General features: G+C 47.0%; 1 protein-coding gene across 2 annotated transcripts in view; it reads right to left on the bottom strand.

Moving 5' to 3' along the window:
* Positions 1 to 1117: 1117 nt before the first annotated feature.
* Positions 1118 to 22218, bottom strand: part of NGLY1 (N-glycanase 1) — a 58577-nt gene continuing 37476 nt past the window's right edge. Inside the window, exons 9-12 of one of the 2 annotated variants that reach the window (XM_075315270.1) lie at positions 17525 to 17689; positions 6098 to 6283; positions 4802 to 4979; positions 1118 to 1753 (exon numbers count right to left, since the gene is read on the bottom strand). In XM_075315270.1, coding sequence (XP_075171385.1) covers positions 1578 to 1753; positions 4802 to 4979; positions 6098 to 6283; positions 17525 to 17689 — 705 coding nt within the window. In that variant the 3' untranslated portion in view covers positions 1118 to 1577. Of the gene's footprint in view, positions 1754 to 4390; positions 4527 to 4801; positions 4980 to 6097; positions 6284 to 17524; positions 17690 to 22218 lie in introns of those variants that run through there. The other variant, XM_075315271.1, reaches the window with a different exon arrangement.

Genomic DNA, 22218 nt, shown 5'->3' with positions numbered 1-22218 from the left:
TTTCTGGCAAAGGTCATAAGGAAAGGGATACAAAACCTCTATGCACTTTCTTCCTAGAAAACGTTTTACTGGATGCTCTTTTTCCTTTGAAAAAAAAATAAAATAAATACTGTTTAATTGCTCGTGGTTGGGGAATACTCACGGAGGACACTTTATCTTTTTAAAGGATACGGTGTACTCCAAAGGTACCCCATCTTTCATGTGAATAGTTTTATTCATTGCAAGGATCACACTATCCACCATGTTGGAATCTGACCGAACACAGTTCAAAGTCACAGGTGAGTTGGGAGAGGGGGACAGAGAAAAAAGCACCCTGGAGGAACTTAATGGTGATAGAGACTTGGGAGATGAGCTGGTACGTACTCACGTCTTGGATCTCTTATGTGATCTGCCATGTTGGAGAGGAGACACAGGGAGTCCGATTTGCCTCGGGAAGCGACATGAGCCCCCGTGGATTTGTGATTTGGTAGACGCTCAGTGTCAATGTGTGATGACAGAGTGAATAATTACACTGTTTCCCAAATCAAACACACGGAATCGGAAAGAAAAGGAAAATCATTAATAAAACACCGCAAAATTAAGGTAGAAAGGCTGAGTGCAGCCCCGTGTCTACCTCCTACTGACACTAAGCTAAAACTCTGCTTCCTACTGACACTAAGCTAAAACTAATCTAGCTTTGTGCCAGTTGGTGGGTGTATACTTCTACTGAAGAGCTTTTTTTTGCATAGCGTTAGCTTCCTAGTGGCAGCAACATACACCCTCCCCCATGAAGCTATAAAGATTATAAATTTTTTTTTTATAAAGTTTAAAATTTTTAGACCCATTAAGGTAATAAAAAAATCATGTTACCTGTCCTTTTATTACAACACAATGAATGCTGTAAAAACAAAACCCAAAGAACAATGGCAGAATTGTGGGCTTTTTAAACCGTATCACCCAGAATTTTTTTATCACATTTTTTTCAGTGTAATATATGGTGAAATTAATTGTGTATTTAAAAGCTACAACTCCTCCTGCAAGAAGCAGGCCCTATTATGCCTATGGAAAAATTATAAATGTTAAGGGTTTTGGAAGGAGAAAGAGAAAAAGAGAACAAACTGTCCACACTGAGAAGAGGTTAAGAATTTGAAAGCTGAGCTGTAATTGGCTGTTTTGGACAACGAGGATTTGTTCCGTTAGGCACTTTTGATAATGAAAAAAAAATCTCTAGTTAAAAGTGAATGTAAAATGCCACATCTATCAATGCCTTATACTTTAACTATCAAGCTAAAGATATGGCTTCCAGAATCCTTTTTAGAGACATCACATTGTTCAGTTGGATTGTTCAAAAACATAATAAAACCTTTAAAACAGTCACATTCTAAAAACTCCGATCCAGACGTCGCCAGCTTCATCAGCATCAAGTGTCCTTGTATGTGCACCTCGGCAGGGGAAAGCTGAACAACCGTAAAGATAGCGTCAGACTGTCCATGTAAAAACTATAATCTCTCCATCGTACGGCTGCATCCCAAAATAAAATCTCAACACCAAATAAGCCATTAAAATATTAAAAAAAAATTAAAAATAAAAAAACTAGACTATGATCCTTCTTTAAAAGTGATGATAATTTCCAAAGACTGTTCAGTGGCACTGAGGCTCTCTCTAAACAATTGTGTATGCTGCCACGCGGTATCTCCTTCTCCACCGCACAGGTTGGCTTCCAGTACAATGTCTGAGGCATTATTAAACTGTGAATAAGAATGCAGGGCTGCATCTGTGAAGACAAAACCAGCTTATTGAATATGGTTTACGTAGAAAAGAATGATGTGAAAGGCAAAAACTGAACTTTACACAATTTAAGGCAGTGCAAGTGGGGGGCAAGCCTCAATCATCTAAGGGGCATGTAAAGTAGCGGTCTGGCGAATGCTTGTACAGGTGATAGATTCCCCCCCCCAACTCATCTACACACGTAAATTCTTTGCTTGGTGATATATGGAGTAAGTGTCATGGTTCCACCTCCCCGTCCACATGGCTAGGGGGCGGATCCTTGTCTCAGGCCTCACTTCCGGAGCTTGGATGCTTTAAATTCTGTCATCTCTGGGTAACCAGCGCCGGCTATAAGCTTAGCACTGCTTTGCCTGTGATTGCTGGTCCCTGTAAGTGTTTGCTGATCCGTCCTTCCCATGTGCTCTGTCTGTGTTCCGTCCCACCTCCTTCCTTCCTACAACAGCCCCAGTCGTTCCCCCTTCTCCTACCTCCCCACTCGGTTGCTTCCTCTGGTACTGACCTTGGCCTGACCTTGACCTCGCTTTTGCTCGCTCCTCCAGTCTTCTTTCTCACTGTACTGTGTATGACCTGGCCTGCCTGATGATTTCCCCGCACGCCTCGTGGCCTCTATATTCTGGCTGACTCTGCAGGGAAGTGCTCCAGCACACACTTTGTGTCCACCTCCATGCTGATTCAGCTCTGTGTAGTGTCTTTTCCTGCAGGGCTCCAACTACCCCTGGTGGTAGCCTGACAGTAAGTCATTGCCACACCTACCCGGTAGCTCCTTATCTACATAGAAACCAAAATAATTGGGTGCTTGGTTCCAAACTGCCTGATCCTTATCCCCACCATCATCTGTCAGGGGAAATTTGGGAAGCTCATTAGATGGTTAGCTGGTCTCACTGAAATTAACAGTTTAGGCATAATGTGTGCAAGGCATTTTTAGGGATTTTCTCAGCTTCACGAAGAAGAGGTGCCAGATCAAGCTTTGGAATTATAATGGTGGTTAATCTGTAAACTGGGCTTTCAAGTATGAAAAGTACATGAAGTATGGGGTAGCTTATCCTATATATCCTAGTGGTAGCTGCTGGGAGGGAGAACTCTTGCAATGTAAAGATCCTCAGTCAGCAGATCACCAGCCACATCACGATCAGGTGGACAGCGCTCACGTACGTATATATTTTAACAAAAGTCCTTTAATGTACATGCAGGATTAGATATTCCAAAAGTGATGTGAAAAACCCGTAATATACCTCTGGACCCAGTAAATGATTAATGATGAAGATCATCAATATGAGATTGGTGGGTGTTTGCCACCCCCACTAAGTAGTTAATTAGAGTTCTGGAAACGACCATCTGTAAACAGGAGCTGAACTGCATTATTAGATAACGAGTACAGCACAGTGACAGGAGCCGCGGTGTCCTGACTGTACACGGTGTACATCCATACAGTCTCAGAAATGCAAAATAAACGATGGGGTGCTGGCTGTCTAACCCCACCGATCGGATAAGGATGACCTGTCCTAAGAATGATCATTAATATTATAAGCCTAGAAAGGCTGTTTTCTGTGCATTCTTGCCAAGCGGGCTCATAAGAGGCCTCCTTGCACCTGCTTAGAAGCAGCCATTTGGGAACCACAGGAAAGCAACAGAAACACTCAACATTAGTAAACAGTAAGTGACTTCATGTTTTTTTTTAAAGCACAATTCTGGGTGGGAAGGGAATGTTGGAGGGGAGTGGGGAAAGTCTTGATTGTATGCTATTTTATTAGGTTTTCTTGTTCTGCAGCAATTTCTTTTAAAGTAACAGACTGTGCATCAATCACCCTCCCCAGGAGCAATGCTTCCAATTTCTATTATTGTCAGCAGTCAAATCGCTGCAGCCAATAACAGAGCTCACCGGTTCTGCCAAGTTGATGCAATGAGCCGCTGAGCTCACAGATTGACGTCACTGGTACAGCCAGCAACAGACAAACAAGGATAGAGTTTCAGCTCTGTGACTTGATACACACGGCACCTCTGGGGTGCTGCACAAGTAGAGTCCAAAACCGTCTCAAGTACAAGTATAAAATAGCACTCAAGCATTCAAAGGAAGGGAGGAGAAATTGTTTTTCATGCAAGTGTTTTATTTGCCGCTGCACTTACCACCGCTGTTACAGCTCATCTTGGTCATTCCTCAACAGGCGTCCTTTTCCTCACACTCCTGCTCTCACCCAGCTTACCCACATCACTCTGACGCTTGATTCTGCAAAATGTGATGCTCTCTACTTGACTTCACTGACGGTTGTCCACGGAGACCCGTGTATTATAGCTTCCCTACATTAAGCAACAACCTTGATAAAGGTGTCACAACCGAAACGTTGGTGTTGCTACTGTTGGGTTTTAACATTTTTGCAGTTTGTCAAATAAAACACTTGCATGAAAAATAATTTCTCCTCCCTTCCTTTGAGTGCTTGGGTATTTGCTATTTGATATTGATTTGTTTACCCTACAAGCACCTAGCCTATGGTGGTTTGAGCCAGACTTTATCTATACATCAAGTACAAGTAGAAGTTGGCACTCAAGATCAACGTGAATAGTGGTTTTTATTGTGAAAAACATGTAGGAGCAGCACAAGAACAGACTGTTTAATCAAAAGACCTTCATTAGTGCGCATGCAGAGGGTCCTCAGAAAGTATAGTAGTGTGGCAAGCGGCGTACTGGGTATGACGTGGTGTCCACCGCTATCTATGCGCAGTGCCAAGTTTCTACATCTACTTGAGAGAGTTTCAGCTCTGGACCTGGGGAATGTGAGAAAATGACAGTTTTTTTCTTATATTTTAAACAAGCTGCAGCAAGGTAACAGAGAAAAAGTTTTTTGAAACTGGAAAACCCCTTTTAAGTTTTTATATCCCTGAAAAACCCATAGGTGCATTGTTATATGCTGGTGGGAGTCTAGCCCTCAGAATTTCTTTGGCACCCTCAGGACTGACACGGAGCACTGGGGTATCTTCTTCCAATCCTTTTATTGTCTTTCTAATCTTTTAGGTAATTTTCATAATAAACACAACTTTACCAGCATGAACTTCCACTTGGGTGTCTAGAGAACGCAACTGCCAGGTTATGCTTCCAGTGTGGAACGTCTGGCTGCTGGTGCGGACACTTATACTTTCAATGCTCAATCCCACTGACGCACTTTCAAACTTCCAGACAATTTTAGCAGAGGATGCGCCTTCTGTGCGTGCCAAGTATACCTGGAAAACAGAGGTACAGTTATTAAATCCAGGGATGAGATCCGTAGCCTGGAAATACTGAGTTTTTGGATCTAATAATGGCAGATGTCATTCTAGATGAAATACTGATATTTTATCTGACATTGACCTAATATTTATAGTCAATTTAGAGATCCCTATAAAAAATAATGTATGCAGGTCCTGCTGGCATCTATTGTGGATGGAACCTCCTAACTGTCCTTTGTTGGGAGAACAATGATCATATGTTTTTATTACCAGGAGAAAAGTGGCTGTCAGGGATCTTTGGAAATGCTTGACTCCATCTCTGCATTGAAACAAACATGCACGCTCGGCCGAATCATGAGTGCATGTTTTTGGGGAAGTTAGAGGAGATAGCAGGCAGCCACATTCAACAAGCCATGTCTAAGCTAAACATGAGAAAAGGCAGACTACATCACTCATGCTGGTTTCAATTTGGAGGTGATGTGTCAAAGCAGGGAATGGGATACAATAATATATACTGAACTGACCTGATGAATTCCCACCCCTTTAGTGCTGCCACTATGGTGATGCCACTGGTCTATATGATCTGTCATTCAGTGAGAACATGTCTCAGTGGTGACAACAGCATGATCCCCACTCTAACAGAGGCCAAAGACTGGCTGCAGCGGTCATGTGGGCACAGTCATCACTGCAAGACCGCACCAAAGACGTCCGATACCATCAGTAGAGCATTGGTACTGGAGTGGTGGGTCTTTAAGCAGTTGAGTTATATTGTAATTTTATTACATTCCCTGCTTTGGTCTCAATTATTTTAACCCCTTCACGCCTTCGCTACATTTTCTTTGCATTTTAATTCCCCCCCTTTCTCCTGGGAGTTATTTTTTATTTCTCCATAGACTTGCTAATACGAGGGCTTGTTTTTCTGTGTGATGATCTGTAGTTTTGAATAACACTATTGATATTACCATACAATGTACTGAAAAACAGTAATTGTTGTATTGAAGACTTTTTAAAGAAACAATCTAATTTTCATCAAATGTAACACAAGAATAATATAATTTTACTGCACTGTCCACTTATCTAATTTTGTATATTAGTGTTGGTTTCGATTAATCACGTGTGTCATTTAGATTTACCATTTTCCAGTCATTCTCCACTTTTCGACTTATAGACTCTGTCACCCAAACTCCATTTTCCCAGCCACTGATCACTTCACTGTTATTTGAAACTCTCGTGTAGCGATCGTCGACAATGTTGTACTGAAGATGGAAACGTTTGTCAGCTTTCTCTTTTTCACTGGGTACAAAGATCACATTCTTGGCCTGAAGTCAAACAGAAACGTCACAAGCGTTATATCTCTTGATCGTCTTACGAGGCAGCAGTTACAGAACAGCCCTGTTTACTATCTGTGCCGCTCCTTGCTCTTCTATAGACATTTCTTCCTTGAGTTAAGGACTAGCGTAATATAAAATGTTGGCTTACGAGGAGTATAGGTGACAAACAATTAAAACTAAGTAAAAATGAACAAAACTTGGCAGTTAGTCTGGTGAACCCCATTCTATCACAATAGCCGATGTCAGGGAAAAGAAGGATTGGTATGTTGGATTTCAATGTGCGCAATCTTTTCCCTGTATTAAAAATAAGAGTTGATCAAAGGCGTCTTGGAGAAGCTAATCTGCTTCCTCCCAATGCGGATTTCCCTGCGGAAAAAATCTGCAGCATGTGAATTATTCCTAAATAGAACAGAAAAGGACAGAATATAGGACCATTGCTTCTTATTAAGGGACTAAACCCAATATACAGTCATAGCTTTGAACAAAAGGAAAGATGGGAATCATAGTCCAATTAAATAATAATAGACGTAAACTAATATCTTGCAAAAATATAAAAGATTTTTATTCAACAATTACGTTACAGCAAGATATAGATCATATAAAAGAAGGGAATTTTGTTTACTTACCGTAAATTCCTTTTCTTCTAGCTCCTATTGGGAGACCCAGACAATTGGGTGTATAGCTTCTGCCTCCGGAGGCCACACAAAGTATTACACTTTAAAAAGTGTAACTCCTCCCCTCTGCCTATACACCCTCCCGTGGATCACGGGCTCCTCAGTTTTGGTGCAAAAGCAGGAAGGAGAAAACTTATAAATTGGTCTAGGGTAAATTCAATCCGAAGGATGTTCGGAGAACTGAAGACCATGAACCAAAAGAACAATTCAACATGAACAACATGTGTACACAAAAAAACAACCAGCCCGAAGGGAACAGGGGCGGGTGCTGGGTCTCCCAATAGGAGCTAGAAGAAAAGGAATTTACGGTAAGTAAACAAAATTCCCTTCTTCTTTGTCGCTCCATTGGGAGACCCAGACAATTGGGACGTCCAAAAGCAGTCCCTGGGTGGGTAAAAGAATACCTCAATAAAAAGAGCCGAACGGCCCTCCTCTTACAGGTGGGCAACCGCCGCCTGAAGGACTCGCCTACCTAGACTGGCGTCTGCCGAAGCATAGGTATGCACTTGATAGTGCTTCGTGAAAGTGTGCAGACTAGACCACGTCGCTGCCTGACACACCTGCTGAGCCGTAGCCCTGTGCCGCAATGCCCAGGACACACCCACGACTCTGGTAGAATGGGCTTTCAGCCCTGAAGGAAGCGGAAGCCCAGAAGAACGGTAGGCTTCAAGAATCGGTTCCTTGATCCACCGAGCCAAGGTTGACTTGGAAGCCTGCGAACCCTTACGCTGGCCAGCGACAAGGACAAAGAGCGCATCTGAACGATGCAGGGGCGCCGTGCGAGACACGTAGAGCCGGAGTGCTCTCACCAGATCCAAAGACTGCAAATCCTTTTCACATTGGTGAATTGGATTAGGGCAAAATGAAGGTAAGGAGATATCCTGATTGAGATGAAAAGTAGATACCACCTTAGGGAGAAATTCCGGAACCGGACGCAGAACCACCTTATCCTGGTGAAACACCAGGAAGGGGGTTTTGTATGACAGCGCTGCAAGCTCAGACACTCTCCGGAGTGATGTAATTGCCACTAGAAAGGCCACCTTTTGGGAAAGACGTGATAAAGAGACATCCCGCAGCGGCTCGAAAGGTGGTTTCTGAAGAGCCGTTAGCACCCTGTTAAGATCCCAGGGTTCCAGCGGACGCTTGTAAGGTGGGACTATGTGGCAAACTCCCTGCAGGAACGTGCGGACCTGCGGAAGCCTGGCTAGACGCTTTTGAAAAAATACGGAGAGCGCCGATACTTGGCCCTTGAGAGAGCCGAGTGACAAACCCTTGTCCATTCCGGATTGGAGGAATGAAAGAAAAGTGGGTAAGGCAAACGGCCATGGAGAGAAACCGTTATCAGAGCACCAGGATAAGAAGATTTGCCAAGACCTGTAATAGATCTTGGCGGACGTTGGCTTCCTGGCTTGTCTCATGGTGGCAATGACATCCTGAGATAACCCTGAAGACGCTAGGAGCCAGGACTCAATGGCCACACAGTCAGGTTGAGGGCCACAGAATTCAGATGGAAAAATGGCCCTTGTGACAGCAAGTCTGGGCGGTCTGGAAGCGCCCACGGCTGACCCACCGTGAGATGCCACAGATCCGGGTACCACGACCGCCTCGGCCAGTCTGGAGCGACGAGAATGGCGCGACGGCAGTCGGACCTGATCTTGCGTAACACTCTGGGCAGCATCGCCAGAGGAGGAAACACATAAGGCAGTCGGAACTGTGACCAGTCCTGAACTAACGCGTCCGCCGCCAGAGCTCTGTGATCCTGAGACCGTGCCATGAATGCCGGGACTTTGTTGTTGTGCCGTGACGCCATGAGATCGACGTCCGGCGTTCCCCAGCGGCGACAGATCTCTCGAAACACTTCTGGGTGCAGAGACCATTCCCCCGCATCCATGCCCTGACGACTGAGAAAATCTGCTTCCCAGTTTTCTACGCCCGGGATGTGAACTGCGGAGATGGTGGAGGCTGTGGCTTCCACCCACTGCAGAATCCGCCGGACTTCCTGGAAGGCTTGACGACTGCGAGTGCCGCCTTGGTGGTTGACATATGCGACGGCAGTGGCGTTGTCCGACTGGATACGGATCTGCCTGCCCTCCAGCCACCGCTGAAAAGCCAATAGGGCTAGATACACTGCCCTTATTTCCAGAACATTGATCTGAAGGGATGACTCTATCGGAGTCCAGGTTCCCTGAGCCCTGTGGTGGAGAAAAACCGCTCCCCACCCTGACAGGCTCGCGTCCGTGGTGACCACAGCCCAGGTTGGGGGTAGGAAGGATTTTCCCTGCGATAGAGAGTTGGGAAGGAGCCACCACTGAAGTGACGTCTTGGTTGCAAGGGAAAGAGAGACGTTCCTGTCGAGGGAAGCCGACCTCCTGTCCCATTTGCGGAGAATGTCCCATTGGAGCTGCCGTAGATGGATTTGCGCGAACGGCACTGCCTCCATCGCTGCCACCATCTTCCCCAGGAAGTGCATGAGGCGCCTTAAGGGGTGTGACTGACTCCGAAGAAGTGATTACACCCCTGCCAGCAGAGAAAGCTGTTTGTCTCGCGGTAACTTGACTACCGCTGACTGTGTATGAAACTCCATCCCGAGGTAAGTCAGTGATTGGGTCGGTGTCAACTTGGATTTTGGGAAGTTGATGATCCACCCGAACTGCTGGAGAGTCGTCAGAGCGACTGTAAGGCTGTGTTGACACGCCACCCAAGAAGGGGCCCTGACTAGGAGATCGTCTAGGTAGGGAATCACCGAGTGGCCCTGAGAGTGTAGGACCGCCACGACGGATGCCATGACTTTGGTGAAAACCCGTGGGGCTGTCGCCAGGCCGAAAGGCAATGCCACGAACTGAAGGTGTTCGTCCCTGATGGCGAAACGCAAGAAGCGTTTATGTTCGGGTGCGATCGGCACGTGGAGATAAGCATCTTTGATGTCGATCGATGCTAGGAAGTCTCCTTGTGACATCGAGGCGATGACCGAGCGGAGAGATTCCATCCGAAACCTTCTGGTTCTCACGTGTCTGTTGAGCAGCTTGAGGTCCAGAACGGGACGGAATGATCCGTCCTTTTTTGGCACCACGAACAAGTTGGAGTAAAAGCCGCGACCACGTTCCTGAAGGGGAACGGGGGTCACAACTCCTTCTGTCTTCAGAGCGTCCACCGCCTGAAAAAGTGCGTCGGCCTGAGCGGGGGGCGGAGAGGTTCTGAAGAAACGAGCCGCAGGACGGGAGCTGAACTCTATCCTGTAACCGTGAGACAGAATGTCTCTCACCCATCGGTCTTGAACATGTGGTCACCAGGCGTCGCCAAAGCGGGAGAGCCTGCCACCGACCGAGGATGCGGTTAGGGGATGCCGAGAGTCATGAGGAGGCCGCCTTGGAGGCAGTGCCTCCTGCGGCCTTTTGGGGGCGTGACTTGGACCGCCACGCATAGGAGTTCCTCTGGCCTTTCTCCTGCCTGCTGGACGAAGAGGATTGGGGCTTGGCGGAGGGACGAAAGGACCGAAACCTCGATTGTATTTTCCGTTGTTGAGGTCTCTTAGGTCTGGACTGGGGTAAGGAGGAAAGGAGGAGTCCTTTCCCTTGGATTCCTTAATAATCTCATCCAATCGTTCGCCAAACAAGCGTTCGCCAGAAAACGGCAAACCGGTTAAGAACCTCTTGGAGGCCGAGTCTGCCTTCCATTCACGCAGCCACATAGCCCTGCGGACTGCCACAGAGTTAGCGGATGCCACAGCTGTACGGCTAGCCGAGTCTAGGACTGCGTTCATGGCGTAGGAAGAAATAGCTGACGCTTGAGAAGTCAAAAACGCAACTTGCGGAGCAGAATTACATGTGACAGCATTAATCTCAGTCAGACAAGCCGAGATAGCTTGGAGTGCCCACACGGCTGCAAAGGCCGGGGCAAAAGACGCGCCCGTGGCCTCAAAGATGGACTTCACCAGGAGCTCTATCTGCCTGTCAGTGGCATCCTTTAGCGATGAGCCATCTGCCACCGATACCACAGATCTAGCCGCCAATCTAGAGACTGGAGGATCCACCTTGGGACATTGAGCCCACCCCTTAACGACTTCAGCTGGGAAGGGGTAACGCGTGTCAGTGAGGCGCTTAGTAAAGCGCTTGTCCGGAACCGCTCTGGGCTTCTGGACAGCGTCTCTGAAGTTAGAGTGATCGAAGAACGCACCACATGTACGTTTGGGGAACCGAAACTGGTGTTTCTCCTGCTGAGACGCCGACTCCTCCACAGTAGGAGGCGGGGGAGAGAGATCCAACACCTGGTTGATGGACGAGATAAGATCATTCACTAATGCGTCCCCCTCAGGTGTATCAAGGTTAAGGGCGACGTCAGGGTCAGAACCCTGAGCTGCGACGTCCGCCTCGTCCTCCAGAGAGTCCTCAAGCTGGGAACCCGAGCAGTGTGAAGAAGTCGGGGAAGATTCCCAGCGAGCCCGCTTAGCCTGTCTAGGACTGTGGTCCTGGCAGGAGTCCTCCGCGTGGGACCTAGGGCCCAACCTGGGAGCGCGCTGCGGCTCGGACCGAGAGGGGCCTGGAGGTGACGATCCAACAGGGGCCGGGGCCTGTGTAAGGACCGGTCTGGACTGCAAAGCTTCTAGCAGCTTGGCAGACCATTTGTCCATAGACTGAGCCATGGATTTTGAAAGTGACTCAGAGTTTCTCAGCAAAAGAGGAGAACTCTGTCCCTGCCGCCTGGACAGGGGGAGCAGGGGGGTCTACATGAGCCGAGGGGTCCACTAGTGACCGAGGCTCAGGCTGAGCAAGTGAAACAGGGGTCGAGCATTGCTCACAGTGAGGGTAGGTGGAACCCGCAGGTAACATAGCCCCACAAGAGGTACAGGCCGCAAAAAACCCCTGTGCCTTAACAGCTTTGCTCCTTGTGGACGACATGCTGTTGTCTCCTAGGAGAATGATCACTGAGGGTATATGGGCAAAAACAGGGTATACAGCCCGACCGAACAGAAATATATATATAAATACGTATCTATTCCGGCACCCTGGGGGGGACCAGCACCGGGTGACCGGTGTGGCTTACCGACCGCTAACAAGCGGAGTGTGTGCCTCCAGATTCCCAGCTTTATGTCCCCTGGAGCTGGAGAGCTGTTCCTGAGAATCCTCCACCGGCAAAATGCCCAAAAAATGGCTGCCGGAGATCTCAGGGGAGGAGTGGAGCCGTGGGCGGCGCCAGGAAAGTGCGGGAATCTGGAGTCCCCACAGTGATCAGTGAGGGGGGAGGAAAACATGCAGGATGCTACAGCCCTCACATCCGACGTCAGGTCGGCAGTCCCGCCCTTACCCCTGACAGGCAGGCCCGGGGGCGGGATTTTTGCGACTAGGCCGCGATGAAGCCGGGGACTAAATTTGAGACCGCGCCCAACAAGCAGGCATGGTCGGCGCGGAAGTCCGCCGGTCTTCTCAATTCAGCAGCTGCCGCAGCGTCCGGGAAGAAGGTGCGCTCCTGCATATTCCCCAATGGGGACACAGAGTACCTTAGAGTTGCAGGGCCCGGTCCCTGAGGTTGAATAGACTCCGGTCTGGCAGATTCCCACAGGGGCTGCGGAGGGAGCACGGTCCCAGCAAATGGCTGACCATTCAGGATCCCACTTCTCCCAGAGCCGCTAAGGGATGGTGAAGGAGACGGCATGAGGCTCCGGCCTTTGTACCCGCAATGGGTACCTCAACCTTAACAACACCGCCGACAGTGGGGTGAGAAGGGAACATGCCGGGGACCCCGTGGGGGCCCTCTTTTCTTCCAACCGACATAACTAATATGAGAATGCATGAGTGGATGTGTGCCTCCTTCCACACAAAGCATAAAACTGAGGAGCCCGTGATCCACGGGAGGGTGTATAGGCAGAGGGGAGGGGTTACACTTTTTAAAGTGTAATACTTTGTGTGGCCTCCGGAGGCAGAAGCTATACACCCAATTGTCTGGGTCTCCCAATGGAGCGACAAAGAAAAAACTATTATATAAATAGATGCCATACAGATTTGACATATAGGAGGGCATCCTGACAATATACACTAAAGTCCAACATCCAACATGGGAGTGAGATTAGAGGTCCAGATAACCCTATCTATTGACCAGGGTATACCACAGAGTATTTCTCCACGTTAGTAACAGCCATCAATGGACATGTAATTATAAAGAAATAACTTCAATGATCTGTGGGCTTCTATATAGATAGATTAGTAAGGGATGGACTTCCTTACTACCTAAAGACTGGGGTCATATTACAATTCAATCCACTATATCATAGTCAATACTTACCTGCCTTGGTAGAAGACACCTGAGTCACTTCCTCCGGTGCAGAGGAGCGTGGTGGAGCCAGAAGCGGGCAGCAGGAAGTGGACGGGGCATCCCGTCATGTGACAGCCGGAGCTAGTTCAGGCCCGTCCACCTTCTCCTGCAAAGTGCAGACAGACGGGGCCGGAAATTGAAGTGCTGCGTGATGGAGGTAAGTATGAACTCACCGATCACTCCAGCACTTGTTCTGCATTGAGGATGCAGTGCCGAAGCCATGGTACTGTATCCTCAATGCAGAATGACCGCAGCATATCCGCAGGACATTTCGCAATACATCCGCAGCATTAAAACAGACAACGTTGTGCTACGGATTTCTGGGAGCTCCTGCAGATGTATCCGCAGGACAATTTCCCCGTGGGCACATGGCCTAATAAAGATCTTTTAATAGAATTTAGTTTTTGGTTAGTTTGTTGGTATTGATCCCTTGGGATTATTTTTCTTGATTACACTAGTTTGCCACCTAATCTGAATGTAGACATAATAATGTAGAAACGGATGTGTCACTTCCTGGGCTGCGTGCTGTAGTTTTGATAAAACAATTATTTTATCAGCAGGAGATTATCACTAGAGTACAAGGTAGTGATCCATATTCATGAACGCTGGATAATCCTGCCCCCACAACCGATTGACAGCTGTCAATTAGTGGTGGGGGCAGGGTTATACAGAGCTCAGCTTTAAGACAACTAATAAATCTGCACTTTTTTGGTACATTTCCCCCCCCCCCCAAAAAAAATCATGGAAACATGTTCATTTTTGATCAAAACAACTCAAACAAATCCATGGGTCTGTAAAAAAAAATAAAAATCTGACAGCAGACATTGTCACCGGGGTGCTGTCCGTTATCCATTACAGCAATGGATAGGAGAAATGCTGCCATTTATCTTTCTTATGAGAAAATCACTGATGAAATACTGATAGTAAAAACTGACACACTGCCCAAATACAGTCATTTGAAAAAGTTTGGGCACCCCTATTAATGTTAAGCTTTTTTCTTTATAACAATTTGGGTTTTTGCAACAGCTATTTCAGTTTCATATATCTAATAACTGATGGACGGAGTAATATTTCTGGATTGAAATGAGGTTTATTGTACTAATAGAAAATGTGCAATCCGCATTTCAACATAATTTGACCGCTGCAAAAGTATGGGCACCTCAACATAAAAGTGACATTAATATTTTGTAGATCATCCTTTTGCAAAAATAACAGCCTCTAGTCGCTTCCTGTAGCTTTTAATGAGTTCCTGGATCCTGGATGAAGGTATATTTGACCATTCCTGTTTACAAAACAATTCCAGTTCAGTTAAGTTTGATGGTCGCCGAGCATGGACAGCACGCTTCAAATCATCCCACAGATTTTCAATGATATTCAGGTCTGGGGACTGGGATGGCCATTCCAGAACATTGTAATTGTTCCTCTGCATGAGTGCCTGAGTAGATATGGAGCGGTGCTTTGGATCATTGTCTTGCTGAAATATCCATCCCCAGCGTAACTTCAACTTTGTCACTGATTCTTGCACATTTTTTGTCAAGAATCTGCTGATACTGAGTTGAATCCATGCGACCCTCAACTTTAACAAGATTCCCGGTGCCGGCATTGGCCACACAACCCCAAAGCATGATGGAACCTCCACCAAATTTTACTGTGGGTAGCAAGTGCTTTTCTTGGAATGCCATGTTTTTTTGCCTCCATGCATAACACCTTTTTGTATGACCAAACAACTCAATCTTTGTTTCATCAGTCCACAGGACCTTCTTCCAAAATGTAACTGGCTTGTCCAAATGTGCTTTTGCATACAGTGCCTACAAGTAGTATTCAACCCCCTGCAGATTTAGCAGGTTTGATAAGATGCAAATAAGTTAGAGCCTGCAAACTTCAAACAAGAGCAGGATTTATTAACAGATGCATAAATCTTACAAACCAACAAGTTATGTTGCTCAGTTAAATTTTAATACATTTTCAACATAAAAGTGTGGGTCAATTATTATTCAACCCCTAGGTTTAATATTTTGTGGAATAACCCTTGTTTGCAATTACAGCTAATAATCGTCTTTTATAAGACCTGATCAGGCCGGCACAGGTCTCTGGAGTTATCTTGGCCCACTCCTCCATGCAGATCTTCTCCAAGTTATCTAGGTTCTTTGGGTGTCTCATGTGGACTTTAATCTTGAGCTCCTTCCACAAGTTTTCAATTGGGTTAAGGTCAGGAGACTGACTAGGCCACTGCAACACCTTGATTTTTTCCCTCTTGAACCAGGCCTTGGTTTTCTTGGCTGTGTGCTTTGTCTTGTTGGAAGATGAAATGACGACCCATCTTAAGATCCTTGATGGAGGAGCGGAGGTTCTTGGCCAAAATCTCCAGGTAGGCCGTGCTATCCATCTTCCCATGGATGCGGACCAGATGGCCAGGCCCCTTGGCTGAGAAACAGCCCCACAGCATGATGCTGCCACCACCATGCTTGACTGTAGGGATGGTATTCTTGGGGTCGTATGCAGTGCCATCCAGTCTCCAAACGTCACGTGTGTGGTTGGCACCAAAGATCTCGATCTTGGTCTCATCAGACCAGAGAACCTTGAACCAGTCTGTCTCAGAGTCCTCTAAGTGATCATGAGCAAACTGTAGACGAGCCTTGACATGACGCTTTGAAAGTAAAAGGTACCTTACGGGCTCGTCTGGAACGGAGACCATTGCGGTGGAGTACGTTACTTATGGTATTGACTGAAACCAATGTCCCCACTGCCATGAGATCTTCCCGGAGCTCCTTCCTTGTTGTCCTTGGGTTAGCCTTGACTCTTCGGACAAGCCTGGCCTCGGCACGGGTGGAAACTTTCAAAGGCTGTCTAGGCCGTGGAAGGCTAACAGTAGTTCCATAAGCCTTCCACTTCCGGATGATGCTCCCAACAGTGGAGACAGGTAGGCCCAACTCCTTGGAAAGGGTTTTGTACCCCTTGCCAGCCTTGTGACCCTCCATGATCTTGTCTCTGATGGCCTTGGAATGCTCCTTTGCCTTTCCCATGTTGACCAAGTATGAGTGCTGTTCACAAGTTTGGGGAAGGTCTTAATTAGTCAGAAAAGGCTGGAAAAAGAGATAATTAATCCAAACATGTGAAGCTCATTGTTCTTTGTGCATGAAATACTTCTTAATACTTTAGGGGAACCAAACAGAATTCTTGTGGTTTGAGGGGTTGAATAATAAATGACCCTCTGAATAAACTTTTCACTATTTAAAAAAAAAAAAATAAAAAAAGAAATAACATTCTTTTTTCCTGCAGTGCATTTCACACTTCCAGGCTGATCTACAGTCCAAATGTCACAAAGCCAAGTTAATTCCGAATGTGTAAACCTGCTAAATCTGCAGGGGGTTGAATACTACTTGTAGGCACTGTACCTCAGGCGACTCTGTTTGTGGCGTGCTTGCAGAAACGGCTTCTTTCGCATCACTCTCCCATACAGCTTCTCCTTGTGCAACGTGCGCTATATTGTTGACCGATGCACATTGACACCATCTGCAGCAAGATGAAGCTGCAGGTCTTTGGAGGTGGTCTGTGGATTGTTCTTGACTGTTCTCACCATTCTTCTTCTCTGCCTTTCTGATATTTTTCTTGGCCTGCCACTTCTGGGCTTAACAAGAACTGTACCTGTGTTCTTCCATTTCCTTACTATGTTCCTCACAGTGGAAACTGACAGTTTAAATCTCTGAGACAACTTTTTGTATCCTTCCCCTGAACAACTATGTTGAATAATCTTTGTTTTCAGATCATTTGAGAGTTGTTTTGAGGAGCCCATGATGCCACTCTTCATAGGAGATTCAAATAGGAGAACAACTTGCAAGTGGCCACCTTAAATACCTTTTCTCATGATTGGATACACCTGCCTATGAAGTTCAAAGCTCAATGAGGTTACAAAACCAATTTAGTGCTTTAGTAACTCAGTAAAAAGTAGTGAGGAGTGTTCAAATCAAGAAATTGATAAGGGTGCCCATACTTTTGCACCGGTCAAATTTTGTTTAAATGCGGATTGCACATTTTCTGTTAGTACAATAAACCTCATTTCCATCGGGAAATATTACTCGGTCCATCAGTTATTAGATATATGAAACAGAAATAGCTGTTGCAAAAACCCAAATTGTTATAAAGAAAAAAGGTTAACATTAATAGGGGTGCCCAAAGATTTTCATATGACTGTACGTATGAGAAAAATCACTGACGTCTGAACGAGACCTTAGTTGTATGGGTTCTTTACCTGCAAGCCGGCTTCTCCTCGTGCTACCCGCCAGGCTACAGATCCTGACACTCGACCACCAAGCTCACCGGGTTTGGGGGTCTTTGGAGACATAAACTCCACAATCTCCACTATCAGCCTCCCAAGCAGCTCTTTTTTTCTTTGTTCTGGCAAGGACTGTTGTCGCTAAAATACACAAAAGTAACCCGGATCATTACAATGTAGAAGTATTAATGTCACATAATGAGATAAGCTTAAGATACTGATAATAGAGAAGATGAAAAACTTTGCAGCTGTGTGATTTCAGTAATTCTGACTTGAAAAGTACGTGGCTCAATATGGAAGAACCACAATGTTGATGTTCCTATCAGTTCCAGACATTAAAGAGGACCATCCACCAGGATTATAGTGCTATACTGGCACTATCATGCTGATTCTATACATACCTTTAGTTGTGAGATCGGATGTATAGTTTTGAAATAAAGGCAAGTAATGTTTGTGAAATACACGGTTATTTAATGATAGGTGCTGCAGAATATATAATAGGAGTGTCGGGTTTGCAATGTTATTCCCGCCCCTGTCTGCTGCCTTGTCTTCCTGTCCCCTGTCTCTATTATTACAGGGGGAGGAAGGAGAGGTGGGAGGAAGGAAGGCAGGCAGACAGGGGTGGGAATCACTAGCAAAACCGAACCCTCCTATTAGATATTATTCTCCACCTCTCATCAAGTAACAGTGCATTTCACAAACTTTACTTGCCTGTATTTCAGAATGCATACATCCGATCTCACAACTAAAGGTATGTATAGAATCAGAATGATAGCTCCAGTATAGCACTGGCTTTAGTTTATATAGGAAAATCGTGGTGGTTGGTCCTCTTTAAATATGTGAGTCCATCATGTGAGGGACCCTGGGAAGCCAACTATACAGAGAACATACAGTAGATGTGCATAGCAAACTACACTTGGCAAAATGATCTGAGTATACAAATATAAAACACTCTAATTCCCCAAAATTATCTGTCTAAAGCGGGCTTTACACGCCACAATATATTTAACGAGATGTCGGCGGGGTCACGTCATAAGTGATGCACATCCGGCATTGTTTGTGTGATATCGTAGCGTGTGACAGCTATGAACGAGCAGAAATACTCACCTTCTCGTTCGTTGACACGTCGCTCATTTTTTAAAAATCAAACGTCCGGTTGTTCATTGTTCCCAAGGCAGCACACATCGCTCCGTGTGACACCCCGGGAACAATGAACTGCAGCTTACCTGCGGCTGCCGGCTATGCGGAATGAAGGAGGTGGGTGGGATGTTACGTCCCGCTCATCTCCGCCCCTCCGCTTCTATTGGCCGGCCGCTGTGTGACGTCGCTGTGACGCCAAACGTCCCTCCCCCTTCAGGAAGTGGATGGTCGCCGCCCACAGTGAGGTTGTTTGGAAGGTAGGTACATGTGACGGGGGGTTACAGCATTGTGCGACAAGGGCAAGAAATTGCCCGTGCCGCACAAACGATGGGGGCGGGTGCGATCGCAAATGCCATCGCACGAGACATTGTAACGTATAAAGCAGCCTTTGGGATGCACCCTTAGCATATCTATTGCAGTATAGTGTTGGTTGAAGAATAGTCAAAAAAATCAGATAAAATTGTGAGCGGATTTTACTGTAACAAAAGCATTAGTGACAAATAAATGTAAAATCAATATGATCATATCTGCAGAATTTGCAAACTGAATTTATTCCAATATGTATTGTGGCCTCTTGACTTGATGTCAAAGGAAAGAAGGCATTATAGTTGAGCAAAATGATTTTGCAAGACACTGGTCAAGCAGTCATGGTGGTAGTCTGTGGCCAGCGGACCAGAGCCCTACAGACTTCTTACTAGACCTTGGCGCTTAATCTGATTAGTATGCCTGGTGCAACATCATCATGGTGGCATGATGATGCACCAGGCCTACTAATCAGGAGAATCTCAGTGGATGCTGGTAGGTAGGTATGAGATATGCAGGACTTTGGTCTGCTTGCCATGGTCTACAGGCAGGACCGCTGGACGAAATCATGAACGTTCATGTGCAACTCTATCAGGAAGGTTCTCAATGAAGATAAGCTGCTTACTCTCATCTCCCCATTCATTGAGAATGTTTAGCATAGCCAAGTGTTCAAGGAGGGATGGACTACAGAGATAGACATCAGCTAAACAGCTATCTAGTGTCTATGGCCAAAATAAAACTCCCAACAATGGGCAGGTATTTCGGGCAGTGTACATGTACACCAATACTAAATAGCACTGAGGTCCAATCCACAATAAAGAGCAGAGAGAAGGGTCACAAATAAAAGAAATTAAAATATGGACAAATTACAGTTTCAACGAAAAAAACGGATTTTTGTGTACTCACCGTAAAATCGTTTTCTCTTAGCCATCATTGGGGGACACAGGACCATGGGTGTTATGCTGCCTATCCATAGGAGGACACTAAGTAGATGCAAAAGCATAGCTCCTCCTCTGCAATATACACCCCCTGGCCGGGCCAGGCAAGCTCATTTTTAGTACACAAGCAGTAGGAGAAAAAAAAACAGTAATAACTTCTCAACAGAGGAACATGAGAAAAAAAAAAGAGTTATAACCAAATAAGGTACTGAGAGAACCAAGGCCCAACAGGGCAACAGGGTGGGTGCTGTGTCCCCCAATGATGGCTAAGAGAAAACGATTTCTCTGACGCCTCATTGGGGGACACAGGACCATGGGACGTCCTAAAGCAGTCCATGGGTGGGAAACATAAAAGAAGACAACATAACCCAAGGACTAGGAACCAATCCCGGACAGCCTGGAGCGCCTACTGAGAGAGGTGCTCTACTGCCGTTTGCAGAATTTTCCTACCCAGATTTGCCTCAGCTGAAACCTGGGTATGGACTCTGTAATGCTTTGAAAACGTATGTAGGCTAGACCAGGTCGCAGCCTTACACACCTGTTCCACTGAAGCCTGATGCCGAATGGCCCACGAAGCGCCAACTGCTCGCGTGGAATGAGCCCGCAGCCCACTAGGAATGGGCTTGAGTTGCAAGCGGTAGACTTCCTGGATCACAGAGCGAATCCAGTGAGCCAGCGTCGCCTTTGAAGCTGCCTGTCCCTTCTTAGGCCCCTCAGGAATGACGAACAAAGAGTCCGTTTTCCTAAAGGGGGCTGTCCTGGATATGTAATATCTGAGAGCTCTGACGAGGTCTAACGAATGCGGAGACCTTTCCACCCTATGAACTGGGTGTGGACAAAAGGAAGGCAGAACAATGTCCTCGTTCAAATGAAACGGGGTGAGAACCTTTGGAAGGAAATCCGGAAGGGGGCGCAGAACCACCTTGTCCTGGTGAAAGATCAGAAAAGGCTCGCGGCAAGAGAGTGCTGCCAGCTCCGTAACCCGTCTGATGGACGTAATTGCCACTAAGAATGTTACCTTCCAGGACAGAAGAGCAAGGGAGGATTCCTTGAGAGGTTCAAAGGGAGACCTCTGGAGACTGTCCAGAACGAGGTTGAGGTCCCATGGTTCCAGCGGCCGTTTGTACGGGGGAACTAGATGGGAAACGCCCTGGAGGAAGGTCTTGACTTGCGGTTTTTTGAGCCAGGCAGCATTGGTAGAAGATTGAGAGCGCTGAGACCTGCCCTTTAAGGGAACTGAGAGCCAACCCCGCTTGCAAACCAGACTGTAGAAAATCGAGAATTCTGGGGATGGCCAGAGGCATAGGCTGGACATTAGTTTCCCTGCACCATGAAAGGAAGATTTTTCATGTACGGTGGTAAATGCGGGATGAAGCAGGCTTTCGGGCGCTGATCATGGTGGAAATAACCGCGGGGGAGAATCCCGCTCTTCTTAATATCCAGGTCTCAATGGCCATGCCGTCAGCTTCAGGGCTCTGGGGTTCTGATGGGAAATGGGCCCTTGGGTCAGCAAGTCTGGGATGTCTGGAAGGTGCCACGGTGCGTCTGTGAGCATTTGTACTAATTCGGCGTACCAGGCGTGCCTGGGCCAGTCCGGTGCTATCAGTATCACCGGGACTCCCTCTGCCTTGATCTTCCTGATTACCCGCGGCAGCAGGGGTAGAGGTGGAAATATGTAAGGCAGGCGGACGTGGTGCCAGGAGCAGACTAGAGCATCCACGCCGATGGACTGTGGGTCGCGTGACCTGGCTATGAACGCGGGTACCTTTGCATTCAACCTTGAAGCCATTAGATCGACGTCTGGTGTGCCCCAGCGAGTGCAGATGTGTAGAAACACATCTGGGTGGAGGGACCATTCTCCGGCAGCCAGGCCTTGGCAACTCAGAAAGTCTGCTGCCCAGTTCTCTACCCCCGGTATGTGTACCGCTGATATCACTGATCCCGTCGAGTCGGCCCAGCTGAGGATCTTGTGGGCCTCGAGATAAGCCGCTTTGCTGCGGGTGCCCCCCTGCCGATTGATATAGGCTACAGCTGTCGCAATGTCCGATTGGACTCGAATCTGACGACCCGCTAGCAGAGGTCTGAACGCTCTGAACGCGAGGAAGATCGCACGGAGTTCCAGGATGTTGATGGGGAGGAAGGACTCCTGGGGCGTCCAACGTCCTTGAGCAGTGTGGTGCAGGTACACTGCTCCCCAGCCTAGGAGGCTGGCGTCCGTGGTCAGGACCAGCCAGTTCACAGGGAGAAAAGATCTCCCCTTCGATAGGGATGAGGACCGAAGCCACAAGC

Source organism: Anomaloglossus baeobatrachus, chromosome 6 (genome assembly GCF_048569485.1).
Source record: "Anomaloglossus baeobatrachus isolate aAnoBae1 chromosome 6, aAnoBae1.hap1, whole genome shotgun sequence".
Lineage (NCBI taxonomy): Eukaryota > Metazoa > Chordata > Amphibia > Anura > Aromobatidae > Anomaloglossus > Anomaloglossus baeobatrachus.
This window is presented reverse-complemented; position numbering and strand designations above follow the sequence as displayed.